Source organism: Sinocyclocheilus rhinocerous, unplaced genomic scaffold (assembly GCF_001515625.1).
Source record: "Sinocyclocheilus rhinocerous isolate Xijiao unplaced genomic scaffold, SAMN03320098_v1.1 scaffold1386, whole genome shotgun sequence".
NCBI classification, from domain to species: domain Eukaryota; kingdom Metazoa; phylum Chordata; class Actinopteri; order Cypriniformes; family Cyprinidae; genus Sinocyclocheilus; species Sinocyclocheilus rhinocerous.
Genome location: NW_015660628.1, coordinates 1,336,904 through 1,359,865, shown reverse-complemented (window position 1 = coordinate 1,359,865; position 22,962 = coordinate 1,336,904). Strand labels below are relative to the sequence as shown.

Sequence of the window (22,962 nt, the reverse complement as noted above, 5' to 3'; positions counted from 1 at the left end):
GGGGGGGGGGGGGGGGTGGGTAATCACCAGTATGTGTCAACAGAGCTTACGTGGCATGGAAATACTTCAGTGAATTGTATCTGTTGTTTCATATATGGATTTTAGTGAATTTCTGGGAGATTTACATTGTCATGTATTTAAAGAAATTGATAAAGCATTACTGTAATTCTGAATTTCTTTGTTCTGACTTAATTAACTTACTAAACCTGTTTTCCTTGTTTTGAAATTGTGTACAACACTTAAACTCTTGTAAATGTTTGATTGATTTTGTTGAATTGAACTGGTCTCTGACATGAACTTAAAGCTTCAACAAAACCTACAAACACTTCTTCAAAAAAATGTTTTGCCTTTTTTCTTTTTACACTTTTATTGACAGAAACATTGCAGAAAGTACATGTAAATGATGGGATGAGGAGAAAGTTGTTGGGAACCACAATTCGTCCCCAACACAAGCACTGCATGAACAAACTCTTTACCAGGTTGAAATGTCATCTTTGTATTCAAATGAACCCCAAACCTTAAAAATAAAGCATCCATAAATACATTTTCTGTTTTTGAATCAAAGATTTGATTTATGGTAAATGATACATGATAGTGTATAAGTGACAGCAGTCTAATAATGCTGCCGATTGTCATTAAAGGGATAGTTCACCCAAAAATCAAAGATGTTGGCTTCATGTTTTAGATATACAGTTTTAGTGTATTTAAAGTAAGCACTAAATATCATATAATTTGTGAATATGTCAAGAATTCATTAAATCAGTGATTGTGGAATTATGCTCATAAAATATGCAATGTCTGATTGTGCGGAAAAAGGAAGTCAAAGTTTTTTTCCACAGAAAAAGTCATTAAAAATACCCACTCTGTTCAGTTTTTTCTCTTCCTTTTTGAATTACTGAGAAGCAGTGTTCTGCACTGGTTCTGGGAATGAAAACAAAATATGAAAAAAAAATAATAATAATTTTCACTGAAACATGAATGAAAATTAAATCAATTTAACCTTTACTTCATGAGATCCATCAAGAGTATATCACCAGATACAGTATAAGGAGGAGACAAATAACTCAAAACACAACACTCAATATATGGCAGCTTGTCAGGAGCATCATCTTGATCTTTTTGCTCCAGAATGTTGTTTATGCACATGATCTGGAAAAAACAGAAAACGTTTAGCCTGTCATTGAAAGCTAAGCTTGGAAAACACCTTTGAAGAATTGTGTCTTTCCTCATTCAAGCAGACAGGACCTATACTTGCATGACTAGAAAATAAACCAGCGGTGAAACCAAAATGATCACTGAGTCTTTCGACTGTTATCTTTCAGTTTTTATAAGCAAACACATGCTTATTAAGTGGACCTTTGTTTAAATGTAATGTAGCCGTATAGGGAGATATGTGGTGGATCAGGTTTGTGTGCTTCTGCTCATAGTACATTTCGTTAAAAGGGTTCATATTGCATGTTGACTGACAAAGCAGGAGAAATACTCGCTCATCTCACTGCAACAGCAGTGTTTCCTTGCCTTTGGTGTCGGTATGTACTGTAATATTTGTAGAGCTGACTTTGGCCATTGACATTTTATTCTTGATTATTTGTTGAGTATCTAATAGTAGACTTTACTTACGGAAGATGTTTTGTATCGTTTCTTACATTCTTGCATTATCTTCTCTTCATTGATAATAGCTTGATCTTTGACTTCTACTGCTATAAATGTGTAATGGTAATTTTTTATTTGTTTTTCAAATGTTATAAGTTGTTTTAAAAAATTATCACATGGTTATTGTTCCTGCAGAGAACTTGATAATCTATCATCTCATCCCCTTCATCATGCTGCTGCTTCTTCATGTGCTGATGCTGTCACTTCTCTCCAGTGGTTCGGCTAGAGTGCAGGATTTTGAGGGTGAATGTGGTCAATTTTTTGCAAATAAAAAACCACCAACGAGATTTGCTGGGGCACAGTACAAGCAGATCTGCCAAATGCAAAATTATGTTTATTATTATGCCACATTTTATGACACTGACAAGAGGATTCCCCTATACTCAGCCTACAAGTTTAAAGAGATCAAGAACTGCACAAGACTAAACAACTGGTACATTGAACCACAAGTAAGTGAAATATTACTCTAAATTACTTCTGGTATCACATTATTTATTATTTAAATTTTATATTAGGTGGTTGTAAGGATGTTTTTTTTTTAATCTTTTTTAATCTTTTGGTGTGGATGGAGTCATCTCAGATCTACTATTACTATTAATGAGCTGTTAATATTAATAATAATAAAAAAAAACATCTCAGCAGAAAAAAAAATCAACTTACATTTACTTAACAGCAAAATATCACAAATATTTTTTTTTTTTTCAAGTAGACCATTTAACCAAAAGTATTTTGTTGGATATCACATAATATATCAACAGATAAACTGTTGAAGACAAAAAGAATTAAGACACTTCACTATGTTAACCTTCAGAGAAACATGTTCATGTTAAAGTGATGAACTACACCTGTGGATGAATAAAGCAAACATGGCTCTGAAAAGTGTAGTTAATTCTGAAAAAGGTTGATTTAGGTTGATGCCTCAACAGTAAATAACAGCAAAACAGGCCATAGCAAAATGTCTTTGCTGCTCATCCTCTTAGTCTTTTGCTCAACATATTCACATATAACCTTTAAATCAAAATTGCAATAGAAAAAAATATTTATACTTTTTTTTCTCTCATATACTGTGCCACACTTATTGGCACCCTATCGTGTAATATGTTGTGCAACCTCCTTTTGCTATAAACAGCTCTAAGTCTTCTCTTAAATTGTGTAATAAGTTGTGTAAGAAAACACAAAAAATGATTTGACATCATTCTAACATGCAGAATATCTTAAGATCATCTTTAGCAAAATGGGATAAACATATTCTTCAAAATAAGGGATGTAAAAGAGGGAAATAATCCATGTGCCGTTTATTACAAAAAATGGTAAACCAGACACTAAACAAACAAAACTAAAACTTGACATCAACATGAGCACTAGAACTTGAACTGGACTTAAACATGAGAACTTGACTAGAACAGACTTGAAAAGTGAACCAATGACAAGACAGAACTGAGAACCACCTGACAAGGCAACAAACCAATGAAAGCACATGAAGCAAAAAAAGCGCATGATAAGATCACATGAAGAGCACAGAATAGACACTAATGCTCTTTTAAGAATGCGAACCGCCAATAAGCTCAAAGAAGAAGAAGAAGAATAGACACTAGACCAGCGGTGGCGAACTCCGGCCCTAGAGAGCCGCAGCCCAGCAGAGTTCAGCTCCAACCCTAATTAAAACTCACCTGCCTGTAGCTTTCTAGTAACCCTTCAGACCTTGATTAGCTTGTTCAGGTGTGTTTGATTAGGGTTGAAACAAAACTCTGCAGAGCTGCGGCTCTCCAGGACTTACACTTACACAGGACTTAAACATGAACAAAACCTAAAACAGATGGGACACATGTATGTGTGGTAAATTACAAAGTTGAATAGCAGAAGGAGCCGTATGGAAAGGTGGTAGTGATTAATGTGTCTAACTAGAAAGAAAAACAACAATAGATTTGGTCTAAAGTGTTTGCAGTTCATACCTTAAACTTCATCTGATAGAGTGGATGTCACATAATTAGCATGATTTTGCTTCTCCTTTAACATGAACTGTCTTTAAGCTCATGTTTTCAATTGTTTCACTATTGCAGCTTGATGATGATAACGGATCACCAAACATGCAATTCGAGAATGAGAAAATACAAGGACTTGGAGTGCATCAAGCTCTTGATGAAGACTACAGGAACTCTGGCTATGACAGAGGTCATCTGGCACCAGTCTTCCAGGCACAGTCACAGAGCTGTGCGGATGCCACCTTCACTCTCACCAATGCTGCTCCACAAAACCCCTCTTTTAATCGAGGTCAGTGGAGGATACTAGAAAGAAATATCACAATATTTCTGCAGAGTGAATGTAAATTATATACTGTTTACATTGTGACAGGGGTGGTACCAGGTACTAAAAATATAAGTGATAGAGTGAAAGTGCCTAGTCATTTCTGGACTGCATTCTGCTGCTTAGACAACAATAAGAAATGTCAGATCTCAAGAGGGTTTATTGGAGTGAATGAGAACATTACTCCCAAAAACGAAACTGTGAAGGATTTAGAAAAAGAGTTAGAAACCCTTTATAAAGTCAAATCTTTTAAATTGTTTGATAACTCTACAGAACCCCCAGCAAAGAAAAAGAAATCCAAAAAATAAAAATACTCGATCAAAATTAAGCTTTATTGAGCTGTTGTCTTAAAATAGCTCAGTTAAGCTTTGTTTTGAGAAACTTTATCAAATGTTTTTTTTATTCTGTCTGACTATATGTTAATAATTATTCACTGAATAAAAAATCCTTAAAAACACAAGTTTTAATACTCCAATTCATATAATTCCTATATATGTTTGACTGTAATGAATAATCAAAACAATTTTAATGTGTATAAATAAAGTGCATCATCTATTAAACTAATATTGAACAAAGATTGTTTGTTTTTTTTGACTGAAAAAGATTTGCCTTTTTGCCTCTTTATTGGACAGACATCAAGAAGATTTAAACTCATGTTGTGCACATTTAAATTTACAGATTAATGGGCGGTAATATTATAATGAGATCCTTTTGCCACGTCACCAAGGGAGCGAAATCTGGCGCGCTCGTTTTCTCAGACACTTGCAGAAAAAGGCTTACCAAAACAAAGTTACGGGGTTATTCTTTTTCACGTTTCCTTGGTTGGTAGATGCACCGGGGACCTGATTATAGCACTTAAAACCTGGAAAAGTCAGATTTTCATGATATGTCACCTTTAAGACACTCTTGACATAGACTGAATCTTGATCGTAAAATTAGATTAGTACAAAAGTTTCCAACAACACAAACACTAATTGACAATGGTGAATTTTGTAAACTACCAAATGTAATTTTTTCATAAATCCAGAAAGATACAATAAGGCACAACAGAAGGAATAATTAAAAACTTCTGTGCATTTATTTCTATGCATTCCTTTCACAAAAAAAAAGAAATACGATGTGTAAAAATAAATTAGGCACAATTTCAACTGAAACCAACAGATAGAATATTCTATCTGATAGATCTGTTCAACTATCTGATAACTTGCTGCCATGGTCTGCTCATTTGCTCATTTCTTTTCTATTTCTTTTCTTTTTTCGTCAACAGTAAATAACACTCTATTCATTATGTTTTTATGTATCCAAGTATATCTCTGTGTATGTTTGAACGTGTTTACCTATGTGTGTTTGTATATGCACATATGTATCACTTTTTGTTGTTGTTATATCCTTGATGATATTCTGTACTGCTCCGTAATTCACTTCAATTATTCTAAATAAAAATTATAATCACAAAAAGTGTTCATATGTTGAATGACAAAGTGGGAGGTTAGAAATACTCACCCATCTCACTACAACACCAGTGTATCCTTCCCTTTTGGTATACTGTAATATTTATAGAGCATACTTTGGCCTTTTATATTTCATTCTTTATCATTTGTTGAGGATTCTGCTGCTTGGACGACAACAAGAACTGTCAAATCTCAGGAGGATTTAACAGAACGAAAGAGAACATTGCTCCCGAAGAAAAAACTGAACATGAGATAAGAGATAGATTTGACAAACCTTTATAATTCATCTTTTCAGGTGTTCGATAGCTCTACAAATCCAACAAAGAATGCAAAAACTGTATCTCACATTTTATTTATTAATATTATTTCTGACTTAATGATTGTAATTATCAGCTGAATTATTAAATCATTATTTAATCATATCATTACATCATGAGAATCATCAAGGGCATATATGACCAGATACAGTATAAAGATTAGACAAATAACTTGATGAAAAACAACATAATGCTCAATATATGGCAGCTGTAGGAAAGTTGTCAGGAGCATCATCTGATCTTTTTGCTCAAGAATGTTGTTTATGCACATTTTCTGGACTAACTTTTAGCCTGATGTGTCACTGAAACTTAAGCTTGGAAAACACCTTTGAAGAATTGTGTCTTTCCTCATTCAGGCAGACAGGACCTATACTTGCATGACTAGAAAATAAACCAGCGGTGAAACCAAAATGAGTCTTTCGACTGTGATGCTGTTCAGCCGTTCTGCCACTTGGCAAAAAGAGCATGTCAGGGGGATTTAGATCTATAGAGCCACTACATTCTATATCCAGTAACAAGCTTTAGATATCAATTACTTTAAAGAGTTACAATTCAGTTTTTATAAACAAACACATGCTTGTTAAGTGGACCTTTGTTTAAATATGTATTGTAGCCGTAGGGAGATATGCGGCTGATCAAGTTTGTGTGCCTCTGCTCATTTCCTTAAAAGTGTTCCTCATCATTCCTTAAAAATGTTGAATGGCAGAGCAGGAGGTTAGAAATACTCACCCATCTCACTACAATAGCAGTGTTTCCTTGCCTTTGGTGTCAGTATGTACTGTAATATTTTTAAATGTGACTTTGGCCTTTTACATTTTATTCTTTATTATTAGTTGAGCATCTATAGTAGATGTTTACTTACTACACGGAAGGTGTTATGTATCATGTTTCTTACATTCTGGCATTCTTTTCTCTAAATTGATAATAGCTTGATCTTTGACTTGTACAGCTATATATGAGCTAAGTGTTTGTTTGTTATTCAAATGTTATAAGCTGTAAAAAAAAAAAAAAATTGTGTGGTTGTTGTTCTTGCAGAGAACTTGATACTCTATCAGCTTATCATGCTGCTGCTTCTTTATGTGCTGATGCTGTCGCTTCTCTCCGGTGGTTCAGCCAAAGTTGTGCGGGATTTGGAGAGTGAATGTGGTCAATTTTTTGTAAATGGAAAATCACCAACAAGATTTCCTGAACCACAATACAGGCAGATCTGCCAAACGCGAAATAATGTTGTTTATTATGCCACATTTTATGACACCGACAACAGGATCCCTGTGTACACAGTCTATATTTTTGAAGTCATAATGCACAAGACCAAAGGATGAAAAATGTTGGTTCATTGATCCTCAAGTAAGTGAAATATTACCTCATCTAAAATTCTGTTAAACATTTTAAACTCTACATCATTATTTCAGCTAAAAGACTTGAAATAGTATATAGTGACATACCATAACAATGCTGGAGTAGTGCTTAGTGCAGTTCATTCCTTCTGTAAAGTCACATTGACAAGACTTGACAAACTTTAAAAATAAATAAATAAATAAAGACACTACTTCATTTAGAAAAATACACACATAAGCAGTTAATTTGATAAACAGAGTATTACGGTTTTTCTCAATCAATTTGACACATTTCTCCAAACTCAGGTTACTGCTCTCAAAACAGTTTACACAATGATCTGAACATTTTATAATTGGCTTAAACAGATTGTAAGTTTTCATTAATTTCATACAAATTACAAATCATGCAAATAATTTTCTCAAAACACTATGAACAAAACTTTCAAATGTTTTCTTAATAGTTAATACAACCAAACAATACTTTAAATATCTGAAAAGTTGTAGCTCCAAACACATCAAACAAAAGTTGTAGTCCTCCTAGGACAAATAGAGAGTTCTGGCATGAAACTCTAGATGGCGCAGTCCGATAGGTCTACTCTAACTCAATCTGACCTAATGACATCATCACATGGCACAGCTGATTGGTTCTCTCCTGTATCAGTAGCCAATGAGCTCGCTGCTCAACATTCAAATATATGACTAGTGTTTGATGTAGCAGTTGCAGCTTGCTTCAGAACAGCGAAATCAACATCTAAGATAAGTGAATGCTCTTCTAATCCATATGGCTGTGTGTATTGTGTGGTCTGCCTAATTGAATAAAAAAATGAGCAACCATAATCAAGTTAAAATAAGTGTCATGTTAGCAGTTTGCATTGTATACAGGAGCAAAATATTAAGCATATTAGCAGAGAATTGAAGTTTGAGAACATTCAGGTGGACAATCAAGTTTATTTTTAATGAAATTAGACCACCAGCCACCAGATGTTGAGAGAGGAGATTGTCAAGCATTGGTTCAACCTTCTCACATTTTTTACCCTATGATGTAAGTGCAGCAAGAATGTAGTGTAGATAAAATGCAGTGCAAATGAAATTCTCTTCCAGATGTAAATGAAAGGCAAATCTGCTTTGAGCGGGTTGATCTTTTAGGCAGATCAGAGGAGAATGCTGTCACCACCAGTGTTGGGCAGTAACGCATTACTTAGTAATGTGTTACTGTAATTTGATTACTTTTTTAGTAACAGAGTAATTTAACGCGTTATAATTTTCAAAATAGTAATTAGAGTATAGTTACAAGCCGAAGTCTCTACGTTACTGCCGCGTTACATTGCTGACAGAACGCAGTGTTTTATAATCTAGAGATTGTAAAAAGGATGTAGCACACGCACTGTCGAGTCCAGTGCCAGTGGATTAGAGACCTGTTCCTGCGAGACCCCACTTGTGTGTGTGCGGGATGCGGGAGAAAAAAATTATTCACGGGACTCCCGCAAAATAGACATATCTAAACATAAAATATCTAAAACAAATAAATTGTTATTCATCTATTGCACAAAAGCAACATGAACTAATATTAAATATAAACGATTAACAGGTGCAAGCGTATGCAGAGTTTCTATTTTGGCTATAACACGTGTTTGCAGCGTTGAGCAATGCAGTGCTTAACTTTGGGTGCTCATGAATCCTCTCATAATAACACACGAATTGTATACATTATGAAAGATTCATTATGCATATATTTATTGTGTTATAACAGAGATTTGTGAGATTGCGATGAACTGAGATGTCTTTTAGAGATTATAATGCAGCGCTCTTTGCTGGCATTCTGCCATGCCAAACCATGCACGCAGCAGCTGCTTGCTTTAGTTAAAAATAACAGTGTTCTGTGAATGTTGATGCTTTAATAACAAATATTTATCGGGGCCGTGTATGCTGGGATTTCTTAAATTTAATGGAGAAAAAAGTAACGTGACTAGTAATGTAACTAATTACTTTTGAAATAAAGTAATCAGAACGGTAACGTGATTACTTTTAAAAGGAGTAATCAGTAATCAGTAATTTGATTACATTTTCAGAGTAACTTGCCCTACACTGGTCACCACAGATTCGAGTGCGCTGCTTACCTGGGCCATGCCCACGCTGAGGCTGCGTTCACTGAGACAGACCGCTCTCACTGCGAGAGCATGAGTCTCGATCTGCTTCTGACCCCCTCCCACACTACTCCTAAACCTATCAAAACAAGAGGGGATATAATCTGGCGGGGAGTCAGAATTGGGCACAACACTGATTATTATCACTGACAGCTTCAGATTTGGATGTGTCTGGGCCACACCAATGCTGAGGCTGCGCTGACTGGGGCAACTGCTCTCACTGCGAGAGCATGAGTCTCTGCTTAGAATGGTCAGCTCTGGAAGAGCCTGCCCGTTGCCATTTAGACGAATGATGCCTGCTGGGCTGTAGTCAACAAATCTCCCGCTAGAGACCGGTGCCATTTTTTCCCAGAAGTTCATGATGAAATCACCAAGATGTGGCGCGCCCCCACTCCACGCGTGTCCACTTTTATAATTATGCCGCCCTCACCTCTGTTGACGGCGCTGAAGTAAGAGGGTATGGCCTTCCCCCCCAATTGCCCTGCTTCTTCAGGTCATCAGACGGGTCAGGGAAGTCGGGTGTTCAGTCGAATACCTAATAAGGAACTACCTTTGTCATAAAATTGCTATTACTTACGGCTTAGTTAATCTTGCTTCCAGAGTTCAGTGATCCAACTACAGACTGTCAACACACACTCAACAGGTAAATTATTCCATTCTTTAATTTAAATACAAATTTAACTTTAAAATTGTAACTGGTTTCCAAATAAACATGTTCTTTTCTCTTCTTGGTCATATGTAAGTGAGCGGCTCTGTTAAGCTGAGGATACTTCTCTCTGTAAGTAAGTAACAGAGACATTGAATTTATGGTCCATATTGTTAGATTTATTTATTTTTTATTTATTACTTGGGTTTATGCATAAACATAACATTGTGAAGTGCTCACATACTACTTTTGGCCTTCATAAACATAGTCAGGCATCATAGAGGATTGTGAAAATACAGTATTTTCACTGGAACTTGGTCTTCATTACACTATTTTCTGTTTCTATTTTTGTTTTACTTCTTTAAGTATCTATTTATGCTCAGTGTCAGTTGTCATTTATTAATGTATTCTGCTAATAACGGTTGTTAGATCACTGTCATTTTTGCTACAATTTCACATGTCATTAAATAAAATAAAAAATACCTACGGTAATTGACAACATGTTGTTGTTGTTGTTGTTGTAAGACCAGGCAGATAGAGGGGTAATAAGCAAGAGTAATAAAAAATGTATTCAAATAATATTAATAAAACTAATATTAATGATATAAACACACTAATATACTAATATTAATGAAAATAAACTTTCATTAAAAAGGTTATTTTTAGCATCTTTAGGGTTCTATTTAGCACTAAAAAGGGTTCTGCTATTGTTACAAGCTGAAGAACCCTTTTCTAGTACTGTTTAGAACCATTTTTCTTAAGAGTGTACTTAATAGCATTAAGTTCAGCATTAATGTAGTACTACCTATTACCTATTGAGTATCTAATAGTAAACGTTTACTTACTAAACGGAAGGTGTTTTGTATCATGTTTCTTACATTTTTGCATTATTCTCTTCATTGTCCCCTCCAGACAGACATCTAGGAGCCTTGTCCATATGCATCCTTTATTGCAACACACTAACTTTGGCTCAAGTGTTGGGCCATTTAGTGCTCAAAACAAAAGCACACGTTAATCCTGCAAGAAAAAGAAATGTTAGTTATGATTAATTAAAACTTTTCTTCACATACTTTACAAAGCTAAATAGCAGAATGCACCTTATGGGTGAGTTTGTAATGTGTGTAATTTGGTCTAAAAGTGTTTGTGAATATCTTACCATGCTTACTCGTATGATTTAGTTTCCCTGTGAACTGTTCTCGAAGCTCGTGGTTTTTAACTGATTCACTATTGCAGCTTGATGATAATGCATCACCAAACATGCAATTCAAGGAAGATGTGAAAATACAAGGAGTTGGAAAAAGTCAAGCTCTCAATGAAGACTATATGAAGTCTGGCTATGACAGAGGTCATCTGGCGCCGGTCTACCAGGCAAACTCACAAAGCTGTGCTGATGCCACCTTCACTCTCACTAATGCTGCTCCACCAAACCCCACTTTTAACCAACAGCCATGGAGGAAACTAGAAGGAAACATTGCAAAAGAACTGTCTGAGCAATGTCTACCAAAACGTTATACTGCTTACATTGTGACAGGGGTGGTACCAGGTGCAAGTAAAATAAATGGCAGAGTGAATGTGTCTAGTCATTTCTGGACTGCATTCTGCTGCTTGGACAACAATAACAAATGTCAGATCTCAAAAGCATTTATTGGAGAGAATAAGAACATTCCTCCCAAAGAAAAGACTGTGAAGGATTTAGAGACCGAGTTGGCAAATCTTTATAAAGTCGAATCATTTGAGTTGTTTAGCCCTACAGAACACCCAGCAAAGAAACAAAGAAAATCACAAAACAATGAAAAAAAACCTCTTTCAAAACAAAGCTCTATTGAGCAATTGTCTGAAAGAGAAACTTTACCAAAGTTTTCAAAAACAGTGTTCGTGGCTTAAAGGGGACATTGGATGCAAAATTCACTTTTACATTGTGTTTGCATATAAATGTATCTTAGCAGTGTGTGGACACGACCACCCTACAATGATAAAAATCCGTTCACTCCTTTTTTTTTTTTATAATCCCCCAAAATCCCAAACAGTCTCAATTATCAAGCAAATCTGTATGTGAGAGTGTGTGTGAAAAAAGCAGATGTAACCCCCTTTGTAATCCTTAACATTTTAATAAGTAACTGTAATTTAATTACACATTTTTTCTCAGTAACTGTAACTGATTACAATTACTTTTATTTTGTAATTAAATTACGTAATTCCGTTACATGTAACTAGTTACTCCCCAACACTGGTTATCAGTTAAAGAACTCCCAACTTTATACCCATTTGTCAAATTCCTCTAATTCATAGATGTTTAAATGTAATTAATAATTGAAACAATAAAAATATGTATAAATGACTTATATCATATATTAAACTACATATATAAATAAAGATTGATTTTTGATGGAATTTTAATATTGGTGTTTTGATGCATATTTAGAGTAAAGAATACACAGTATGTCAAGAATTCATTAAAATGAAGTCTAAGTGGTTTTCCAAAGAAAAAGTAAATAAAGTATCCTTCTCTGTAAAATCTGGAAGTATCCTCTCTGTTTTGTTTTTTTTGGAAGCAGGGCTCTTAACCAAAAACAAAAAATGGAAAGAAAACCAACATTAATGAAAATAAAATAAAATAATGAACAGAAACATTAATTTAAAATGACCTTTAACCAGCTAACATTATTTTATATGTCTGTTAAATATTTTAATTTGGCTGTCAGAATACAAATAGTAAAATGTACAAAACCAGTGAAATGCTGTAATCATCTGTCCACAAAAATGTTGCCAATTATACGAATTTGAAAATAAAGCATAACCAGAAATTGTGTTCCTGAAATGCAACGGCTCATGCAGAGATGGAGTTTACAGTATTTACTGTGACCCAGGTTGCCAGAGTCTAGATAATTAATGGGAAACAGTTTAATTGAAAATGAATGGTATGTAATGTTCTGCATGGTGTGAGCTTTAAAACCAGCAATTATTGCTGGTTATAGCATAAAACGATCATTCATGAATGCACGGGTCTTGAAGGACACTAATTTTGTATGTTTAAACAATATTGAATCATAGAGTGATTCAGTAGCCTGTACATTTTTTCCTCATAAGTTTACATACCCCTTGCAGAATATGCAAGATGCTACACATTTTAACAAAATAAGAATTAAAATAAAAATTGCATGTTATTTTTTTCATTTAGTACTGTCCTGAATATGCTGTTTCACATATCAAAAGTTTACATTTAGTGCACAAGAAAAAAATAATAACTGAATTAACACAAATGAACAAGTTCAAACATACCCTTGAGTTTTAATACTGTTTTGTTACTTGGATGATCAACAACTGTTTTTGTTTGTTTAGATAGTTGTTCACGAGTCTCTTGTTTGTCCTGAGCAGGTAACCTGTCCACTGTTCTTCAGTGGAAAAATCCTCCAGGATCCTGCACATTTATTGCTCTTGCACATTTCTTTTGGTTTCATTTACAAAACTTTAGAACAATTGAGAGGCTCACACATAACTATTACAAAGGGTGCATCCCGTCATTGTAATGCTCCTGAAGGAAATACAATGCATTAAGAGCTGAGGACTAAATGTAAACATCTGTTATGTGAATAAGCTTATTCAGGACAGTACAAAATCAAATAAAAATGTGTTAAAATTATTGACATCTTGCATATTCTGAAACGGGTGTGTAAGCAGAACTGTATGAGCATCTATTTTTAATTAAGCTAACGCACAATTACTATACACTGAACTTCTAGGAAAAGAGAAGCATGAAGAAGGAAGCTGAATGGTTTTACATCCCCACACATTTTAGTTGAACTACTAACAAGAAAAGTGTTGAGAATGCACATTTCACTAAATGAAGAGGGTATATAAATGTCAGTAAAGAAGGAAATTGAGATGGACTGGTGAAAACAAGCTTCTTTTGAAGAACAACACAAACTATTAAAGTGGTGAGTAACAGACAGTTAGTTCTTGACTACCTTAGTGAAAAATAAATATACTAAAATATATTTAAAAAAAACATTTATTTCGTGCTAAGTATACTACAAATACATTTACATATAATGTACTTAATAAAAAATAGGCTACCCTGCAATTGTACTTTTAGTATACTAAACTGGTATATTTAAAGTCTGCTAAATTGGAACAACTAATTTAGTATTAAATGCACTTTAATGGTGTGGAAGTAGTGCTGAAGTCCAACTAAAGATATACTGAAGCATATTTGATTGTGCTAAAGTGGAACGATTGCAAGTATACTTTAGGTACCCTTTAAATATTTTGCATTTAAAGACCAATATTATTTAAAGATCACACAATCCTCATCAATAGTGACATTAAAACATATTTTAGACTTAATATTAAGAAATGTGCATTGTGCACAAGTAGTACTCCAAATGAAGTTTAATTACAACTTGTTTTATCAGTAAGTCTCAAGCGATATGTCAGTAAATATGTTAATAGACTTGAACTACTTAGTATAAAATAAATGCATTTTAAATCTATTAATTTTTTACTAGGGTAGATGCTTCTTTAATTTCACTTGTTATGGATAGCACTTTTTAAAGTTTGCTTTTTTATTGACTTCTGTATTGTTTTGTTAGCCCTGTGTTATGTGATCTTCATTTTTACTATTATTTTAGTCCAGCAACTGATATTTGCCTAATTTGTCAAATGCTTTACTGTGAGATCACATGGGGATATTGTCACAAGGGCTATATCTCTCAACATAAGGTTTTGCGTTAAAGGTCCATTTACACGAATGTAGTTGTAATACCTACTTCTGTCCTTCAGACCAATCAAATTTTTCTAATAACAGTTGAGTAAGTTAACACAAAAACAAACAACAACAACAACAAAACTTCAGTGCGTGTTGAATTAAAGTTTTTTTTTTCTTTCTGGGCAATAACAGTGTAAAGTTATTATTTTGTGGGCAATAATTATTTATGAATAAGTAAATACATACACAGGCCTACTCTTCCCTGAGAAATAATTAGTGAAAAGACACATCTAGCCCATTACCTTGCTTATGCATAATCCATGCTTCTTCATGTGCTGATGCTGTCGCTTCTCTCCGGTGGTTCAGCCAGAATTGTGCGGGATTTTGAGAGTGGCTGTGGCCAATTTTTTGCAAATGGAAGATCACCTACAAGATTTCCTGGACTACAGTACAGACAGATCTGCCAAATGCGAAAGGATGTTGATTATTATGCCACATTTTATGACACCGAGAACAAGATCCCTGTGTACTCAGCCTACAAGTTTGAAGGGATAATGCACTGTAAAAGACGAGCTAGTTGGTACATTGAACCTCAAGTAAGTGAAACATTATTATTTAATAATAAACATTATTATATTATTATCTAAATTAATTCTGTTTACACTCTAGTTTACACCAATACAAAATGTATAGTACATAGTGAAATCTTACCATCCATTACTGAAACACAATCCATCCTAATAATACCATGACAATACTAGAGTAGAGCTTTAGTAATAACATCAAGAAGTGTCTGTATTGCAGTGAATTTCTTGAGTGAAGTGCTGTAAGTCAAATCGACATTTAAGGCTTGAAGAAAAAGACATGGCTTAATGTAGAAAACCATACACATAAGCACTTCATTTAGTAAACAGAGAATTAAATAACGTAGATGAATGATTCCAAAGTAAAAGAGTTTGCTGGTGTAGCATGTTTGTGTTAACACAAGTGTGTTGTGTAGCAAGAAAAGCTGAAGGATGAATGCTGCCTATGAACTGGAATGTACTTTTGTTTTTTGCTTTTTCCTTTTCTTATTTCTAGCATTCTCAAACATATCTTTCTCTTGATATAATATTGCAGATTGATGATAATAATGGAAGACCAAACATGGCATCTGAGGGGTCTGTGGATATACAAGTACGTGGAGACCGTCAAGCTCTTAATAGAGACTATTACCGCTCTGGATACCACAAAGGTCATCTGGCACCAGTCTACCTGGCAAACTCACAGAGCTGTGCTTATGCCACCTTCACTCTCACCAATGCTGCTCCACAAGCTGATTATTTTAACCGTGTTTTATGGTGGGATGTAGAAAAATCGATGGCACAATATCTGGAATGGGGATGTATTGGAAAACCTTTATAGAAGAACATTTCAGTTGTTTCAATAATAATAACAAAAGCAGACAGGGGTTACATAAAAATAAAGCCTCACCGAGCGACTAAACTTTGCAAACATTTTTGAGACATTTTACTATAATCACTATAATATAATATTATAATATAGTTTCATTTTTAAGTTGTTTCAACAAATCTTAAGTTTGCATTCATTTTTAGGGAATCTATATTGAATGATATGTCGCATTTCTTGATCAGAATGACAATTATCTGTAAAATTATAATGAAAATTATTTGATTGTAACTTTTATCATTATAATGTCTCAACTGTAAAACTATTAACCGCTAATAAAAATCATTAATACTGCAAAACTTGTACTGAATGCTTGTAGAAAAAGTACATGTGCATTTGCACTTGATTACAGATTTTGTTAACTTATATGGTATCTGACTGACGGTATCAGACAGCACTGTAAAAATAAAAGGTAAGGACATCATCGTTATAGACGTTTCCATTAACCCTAAAACATAATGCAACGAAGTGCAACTAAATAAATAAGGGAAATTCCTTCGCTTTTTTTGTTGTTGTTTTGTTTTACAGAGAATCATATCAATTGTACCAAGCTGTCTGTGATGATTGCAGGGGCTCTATATTTTAACCAACATCAATGGAGAAAAACAAACAACAAAAATTTCAGAAAAAGATAATTTTGAGTTTAGTTTATTAGAGCAAATGAGTAAAGATTTCATTATGATTGATTTTGGATTTTATTTACTGGATTGAATTTGTCTTGACTCTGAACTGGTCATGGACATAGCTGCAATTGCTAAACAACCTGCAAACTTCAACAAAACCTACAAGCATAGGCATTCTCAAAATGACAACCTCCAATCTTTTTCTAGCCTTTTCACTTTTTTTATTGATAAAAACAGTGTAAAAACAACAGTAAATGACATGATGAGAGGGAAAGGACTCCACAACTCGTCCAGTAGTCAACAGTATAGTCAATTTAACATGTCAGTCAAACAATATCTTTTGGCCAGAATAAGATGTTTTGCGAATAATGAAACTATTTGTTACCTAAGCTTGGTTTAAGGTGAAAGTGGAGGGTCATAATTTGAAACAAGACACCAACACGACTATATCGACCAGTCATAAAGTAGAACTATAAAGCATACCTTAAACTGAAAATTATTAAAAAACCAAAAGCTACAAAGCTCACCAGAGCAACTGATGAACTCATAACAGGTGAAATGTGAAAAGACCTTTAGGAAATATTAGGTATTTATTTGTGGTCTGAAGACAGGTGGCTTAAATTTTGATAAGCTGAATAATGCATCAAACGAAATGGTGTATTTCTATTTAGAACATTTCAGTGATCATCTCTAACTAATTTCAGAGTGGTAAATTTGATGTTTTGAAACTCAAACTCAAATCTTTACTACAGTAATTCAACTTTAGTAGTCAACATTTCTAAAAACCTATTCAGTATAGCTTTAGTCTGTTTAAAAACATTTACTATATTATGTATTGTATTAGCATACGTTCTGTGCAACCAAGTGACAGAAAAATGTGTCAAGTACATGCTTTATATTGCATTAAATGTAGTAGTCATTTAGTTTTTTTGGTGATGAGGGATTTAAAAAAAGAAATATGTAAAACCCCAAACAGCTGATTTACATTTGAAACAGTGTTGATTTTGTGGTGATTATGACAGAAAATATAAGCACAATTACTGAAAATGATTAAAAAACAAAAAGCTACAAAGCTCGCCAGAGCAACTGATGAACTCATAACAGGTGAAATATGAAAAGACCTTTAGGAAATATTAGGTATTTATTTCTGGTCTGAAGACAGGTGGCTTAAACTTTGATAAGCTGAATAATGCATCAAACGAAATGGTATATTTCTATTTAGAACATTTCAGTGATCATCTCTAACTAATTTCAGAGTGGTAAATTTGATGTTTTGAAACTCAAACTCAAATCTTTACTACAGTAATTCAACAATTGCATTCACATATTTTCTCAAAGCATACGTGATAACACTTACAGCCCTAAATCCCGAGTGACAAATGTTTTGTCATAATTACTCATGCATCAGCCATACTCACCTGCTACTTCTCGCTGCTGAAGTGGCACCTTGCCGGCCGCCTGTATCATTGGTACAGAGCCAAGGTAACCGTTACTGATTCCCAGCATCAAGGACAGGCCGCAGGGCCAGGCTGGGTGCGCCAGCAGGGGACGCTGCACGGGCGACACGCACATCACAAACAGGGGCAGGAAGACAACAAGTGACAAATGTTTTGTCATAATTACTCATGCATCAGCCATACTCACCTGCTACTTCTCGCTGCTGAAGTGGCACCTTGCCGGCCGCCTGTATCATTGGTACAGAGCCAAGGTAACCGTTACTGATTCCCAGCATCAAGGACAGGCTGCAGGGCCAGGCTGGGTGCGCCAGCAGGGGACGCTGCACGGGCGACACGCACATCACAAACAGGGGCAGGAAGACAATGCGCAAACACGAACACACCAGCAGCTGCACACCACCCCACTCATATGGACACACTGCCAATATCTAAAGAGAGAAATAAAGAACTTTGAACATTTACCATTTTTAAATCATATGCTTGTACATGACATCAAACAGCTTCATTTCACCTTGCCCACAAAGTCTGCCATGTTGAACAGAGCCATGGTGAGAATAGGCAGCCATTCTCCCAGTGTATCGTTGCGTAACTCTGACTCCAAACCAGGGAACAGACACAGAGTGATGAAATATGTCACCAAAATTGAGAGCATATAGGTCCAGATCACTCGGGCAACAGCACACCTCTGACCCAGCAGCTCTATAAGAAAGTCATCATATGCTATGTCAAAAAACTTCAGTCCTAAAATTCCAATGTTAATTGAACTTAAAGCAACAGTTCACCAAAAATTAAAAGTTGCTTACCTTCAGGACACCCAAGATGTAAATGATTTTGTTTCTTCATCAGAACAGATTTAGAGAAATGTAGCATTACATCACTTGCTCACCAATGGATCAATGCAGTGAATGGGTGCCGTCCAGAATGAGAGTCCAAGCAGCTGATAAAAACATCACACAAGTAATCCACACAACACCAATCCATCAATTAATGTCTTGTTAAGTGAAAAGCTGCATGTTTATAAGAAACAATTCTATTATCGAGGTGTATTAACTTTAAACCGTCGTCTCTATTTAGTCCATAATCCATTATAACATTTCCTCCTGTGATTTGTAAGTCGCTTTGGATAAAAGCATCTAATAAATGACTAAATAAATAAAATAAATAAAAAGTCCATCCCCTGTTGTCCTCTCACATCAAAATCCACTGACATATTTGATTAGAACTGTTTTGGACTGATTTTGCTCGTAAACTGTGCTTGATCTGTGCATATTTCTCTCCTGATTCTATTCACGGGAGAAAGCTATATTATAGAGGACTCGTCAGTCTGAAGTTAAAAATGCCTTAATGATTCATTTGTTTTGTACAAACATGCAGCTTGTATATTCCGTCTCCATGGGAACCGTTACCCAGATTAACTGCATCAGCTTCGTCAACTGTGCTTGACACCACTCCATCCTAATTTGTGGAAAAGCCACGAGTCAATGTCAATTTTATCTTTTGTCTCAAAATCTGGATTTAATAAAAAAATCTTACATATTGTGCCTTTAACTGATGGACTGGAGTGGTGTGGATTACTTGTGGATTATTTTCATGTTTTTATCAGCTGTTTGGACTCTCATTATGACGGCACCCATTCACTGCAAAGGATCCATTGTTCAAAGTGTTGTCATGCTAAATTTCTCCAAATTTTCTGATGAAGAAATAAACTGATCTACATCTTGGATGGCCTGAGGGTGAGTAAATTCTCAGTAAATTTTCATTTTTGTGTGAACTGTAACTTTATTTTGTGGATACTTGTGGATTATTGTGATGTTTTTATGAGCTGTTTATTCTCTCATTCTGACAGCACCCATTCACTTCAGAGGATCCTTTGGTGAGCAAGTGATGTAATGCTAAATTTATCCAAATCTGTTCTGATGAAGAAATAAACTGATCTACATCTTAGATGTCCTGTGGATAAGTAGATTTTTAGCAGACTTTAATTTTGTGGTGAACTATTCCTTGAATTATTATATTAATTACTATTACTAAATTACTGAGAATCTTTATTGATAACGATATGACTAAAAAAATGCAATACGGTAATGAGAATGGGGTACAATAATGTGAAGTAAATATTACATTTATTCTAATATAATGGTTATAATTTCAGTCATGTGGTGATGGAAGTTCGGCTCACTCTCTCCAGTCATCACGCCCTGTGTGTACCTCTTGGGCAGCATCCCAGTGTAACCATAGAAACTGGACTGCTGCACTGTAAAGGTCAAAAGTCAATGTTTACAGAACACAAAAGCACAATGTAGGCCGATGGAAAGAGCATGATTGCTTGTATATATTCACCTGTGCATCCAAATGCAACAATGGCAATTGCAGCCAGAGTAAGAGCATAGGACTGCTGAGTGTCAAACAGCTCTAACCAGACGTCAAATACACTCACAAACACCAAAGGTCCCAATGCAAATAGATATCCTATTCATGCAACACAGGATATTTAGTAATTTTGCAATTGAATAATAAGAATATGTGTGCGTATACATAGAAAATGGTGCGAAAGAGCTTGTGAATTTTATTAATATTTTGAGGTGGTTTTTGCATGTTCTCACCCACACAGATGCGAGTGTTTAAGCTCAGTCTCTCCACGAGTGCGTTGTTCACAATGACAGCACTGAGAGCCACCAGAATATACGTCAAACTCATGTCGAACACAATAGAGGTGCCTGACAATGGAAGAGAAGTATTTTGACTGTGCAATGCATAGTTGTCGCTTATCCACCTACAGCTCTGTGAATTAAATTTTGTCTTTCCTGTGATGTGCGACAGGTTGCATCACACCTGTGAATTTGCGGTGGAGGTAGTCCACATCGGTGATGAAACTATTGTATGGCAGCAGAAAGCCGACACCAGCCAACAGCATGGCAAAGTAGATGCCATGGTAGCGATCATCAGGAATGGATTCCTCTGAGTCTGAAAATAAGACATGAGCTTATATGAATAGCAACCAGAATGACAGAGCAGCTAAGGCCTGTTATCTATACATAAAAATCAGCTCTTTTTTGTTGTGCACAATGGTGTCTTACACTAATGCAGGGTTTCCCAAAATAGGATTTGCAAACCCCAGGGGGTTTGTAAGGAAACTGCATGGGGTTTGTGACTTGACAAAAAAAGCTAATAATGCGAAAAATAAAATTAAAATAAATTATTTTAAAATTCAAACAATTGAAATAAAAATTACCAAAAAAGATTAAATATTTTTCTTGTTTATTATAAATATTACAAACCAACATTGGAGAACCATGAATGTATGTGCTGTTGAATAATTGAAATATTCACTTAAAATCTCAGAGGAAACTTCAAGTATTGGATGGTAATGGATGTCAAAGGGGTTCGGCTGACAAAAATTTTGGAAATCCTCGGGAATTGAATTGAATTTTGGGAAATTCAAGCATCATATCCATATCCATATCAATGATAACCTCATGCATGCATCATATGCATCAATATATATGCACTCACTGCATTTTGTAAGTGCAATTTAATGCATTATTACGTATGTGCAATTTTTTTATGGCCCGGTTATTGTTTGATATAAGTTGTGTTGTACATATCTGTAACTCACCCTGAGCACTGTGAGGTTTTATCCTACCCGTCTTCTCCTCGTCTGGCAGCTGACTAAAGCTGAAATTCGTGATCACAGACTTCTCTCTACCCTGCCGATTCCTGCTCCACTCCTCGGAGTACATATCTGGAAAAATGACAGAATTCACACATGGGAAATTTCATGCTGTCAAGAGACAGATGAATTCATTGGGATTGTCATGTATGCTTATAAAATAACAAATCATAACAAACATAAATAATCACATGATAAATTTGTGTGTATGTGTGCATATAGATGCTAGTATAGAGAGGACTTACAAACGTTTTTTCTCTATCATATCTAAATAATTCATTCATGCTGCACATTATAATGTAGTGATATCTAAATTCACTTGAATATTGACATTAAAAATACACCTAACCAGAGAAATATAAACTGGAGTAAAAAGTGTGACAACTTGCCCCAGTATCTCCACAATGCTTATAGACCTAGGCTATGCTGTGCAGGAAAATTCAGTTCTTTTGTTTTATGCAACCAAGCATTGCAGTGGTTCTATATTTGTTCCTACACCTGTTTTCCTTGAAGCATCTGGGCATGGATGTGTTGTTTCTCTCCTACCAATTGACTTTGGACGCGCGGTTTAATTTTACGGCATGTTATGAAACCCACTGAGTCAGTTAGTCTAGGTGATAAACGCGAGATTAACATTATTGACACGTCGAGGTCACCTGACAGATCCACCACAGCTATTTTTAGAAATATGGAGCCTCAACGTCAAGCCTGTAGTGTAATTTTTACGGCGGGAAAGTAAAATTGAGATACTATATCACATTGCTTTTGGAAAGACGGATCATTTGTCTTGTGGTTATTTGGCATGTCGCTATACATATTCGCAATTAAATGCAATCGACACGTACAGTATGATAATAACTGAACATTAATCAGAGCTGTCGCGCGCTCTCGTGAATGGATAACAGGTCTCTTACCTGATGTGCCAATCTCATTCACTTCCTCACACGCGAATAATCTTTAATTACGATCCAGGGTCTAGTTTTCAAGCGATGTTGTTTGAGGATGCTCGTTTTCTGCTCCTTCATTCCCTCTCGAGGCTCCCCGCCCTCCTGCGCAAGTCACGGAATCATCACGCGCTTAACAATTGATTACCGGGGCTAGTTGTCACACTTTCTAAGCATGGGGTTCATTTCTATATTAACACATACCTTACAATCTTGGCCACAAAACATTATTGAACATTTCCACATAGCCCAGGAATTTTTT

The 22,962-nt window shown here is 35.2% G+C and overlaps 3 protein-coding genes and 1 pseudogene across 3 annotated transcripts; 3 read left to right on the top strand and 1 right to left on the bottom strand.

Moving 5' to 3' along the window:
• Positions 1-1,823: 1,823 nt before the first annotated feature.
• Positions 1,824-4,265, top strand: LOC107725355 (endonuclease domain-containing 1 protein-like). Its single transcript, XM_016534592.1, has 2 exons — positions 1,824-2,102; positions 3,714-4,265. Exons 1-2 carry the CDS (start codon positions 1,824-1,826, stop codon positions 4,263-4,265), a joined length of 831 nt encoding a protein of 276 aa, XP_016390078.1.
• Positions 4,266-6,786: 2,521 nt separating this feature from the next.
• On the top strand, positions 6,787-12,416 carry LOC107725354 (endonuclease domain-containing 1 protein-like; annotated as a pseudogene).
• Positions 12,417-14,877: 2,461 nt separating this feature from the next.
• On the top strand, positions 14,878-15,961 carry LOC107725353 (endonuclease domain-containing 1 protein-like). Its single transcript, XM_016534591.1, has 2 exons — positions 14,878-15,153; positions 15,677-15,961. The coding sequence occupies exons 1-2, from the start codon at positions 14,878-14,880 to the stop codon at positions 15,959-15,961; spliced, it is 561 nt and encodes a 186-aa protein (XP_016390077.1).
• Positions 15,962-18,118: 2,157 nt separating this feature from the next.
• On the bottom strand, positions 18,119-22,784 carry slc29a4b (asolute carrier family 29 member 4b). Its single transcript, XM_016534590.1, has 9 exons — positions 22,671-22,784; positions 21,703-21,828; positions 20,919-21,050; positions 20,690-20,803; positions 20,427-20,555; positions 20,266-20,340; positions 18,598-18,785; positions 18,274-18,514; positions 18,119-18,180 (listed from the first exon to the last, which is right to left on the bottom strand). The coding sequence occupies exons 2-9, from the start codon at positions 21,824-21,826 to the stop codon at positions 18,119-18,121; spliced, it is 1,065 nt and encodes a 354-aa protein (XP_016390076.1). The 5' UTR covers positions 21,827-21,828; positions 22,671-22,784.
• Between the last annotated feature and the right edge of the window lie 178 nt (positions 22,785-22,962).

Bases quoted from the DNA above. Each gene is read 5' to 3' on its own strand.
- LOC107725353 (XM_016534591.1), top strand. From the start codon at position 14,878: ATGCTTCTTCATGTGCTGATGCTGTCGCTTCTCTCCGGTGGTTCAGCC. The intron at 15,154-15,676 runs GTAAGTGAAACA...ATAATATTGCAG, and splicing joins GTTGGTACATTGAACCTCAA to ATTGATGATAATAATGGAAG.
- LOC107725355 (XM_016534592.1), top strand. From the start codon at position 1,824: ATGCTGCTGCTTCTTCATGTGCTGATGCTGTCACTTCTCTCCAGTGGT. The intron at 2,103-3,713 runs GTAAGTGAAATA...TCACTATTGCAG, and splicing joins ACTGGTACATTGAACCACAA to CTTGATGATGATAACGGATC.
- slc29a4b (XM_016534590.1), bottom strand. From the start codon at position 21,826: ATGTACTCCGAGGAGTGGAGCAGGAATCGGCAGGGTAGAGAGAAGTCT. The intron at 21,051-21,702 runs GTGAGTTACAGA...TCTTATTTTCAG, and splicing joins AAAACCTCACAGTGCTCAGG to ACTCAGAGGAATCCATTCCT. The intron at 20,556-20,689 runs GTGAGAACATGC...TTGCATGAATAG, and splicing joins AAACACTCGCATCTGTGTGG to GATATCTATTTGCATTGGGA.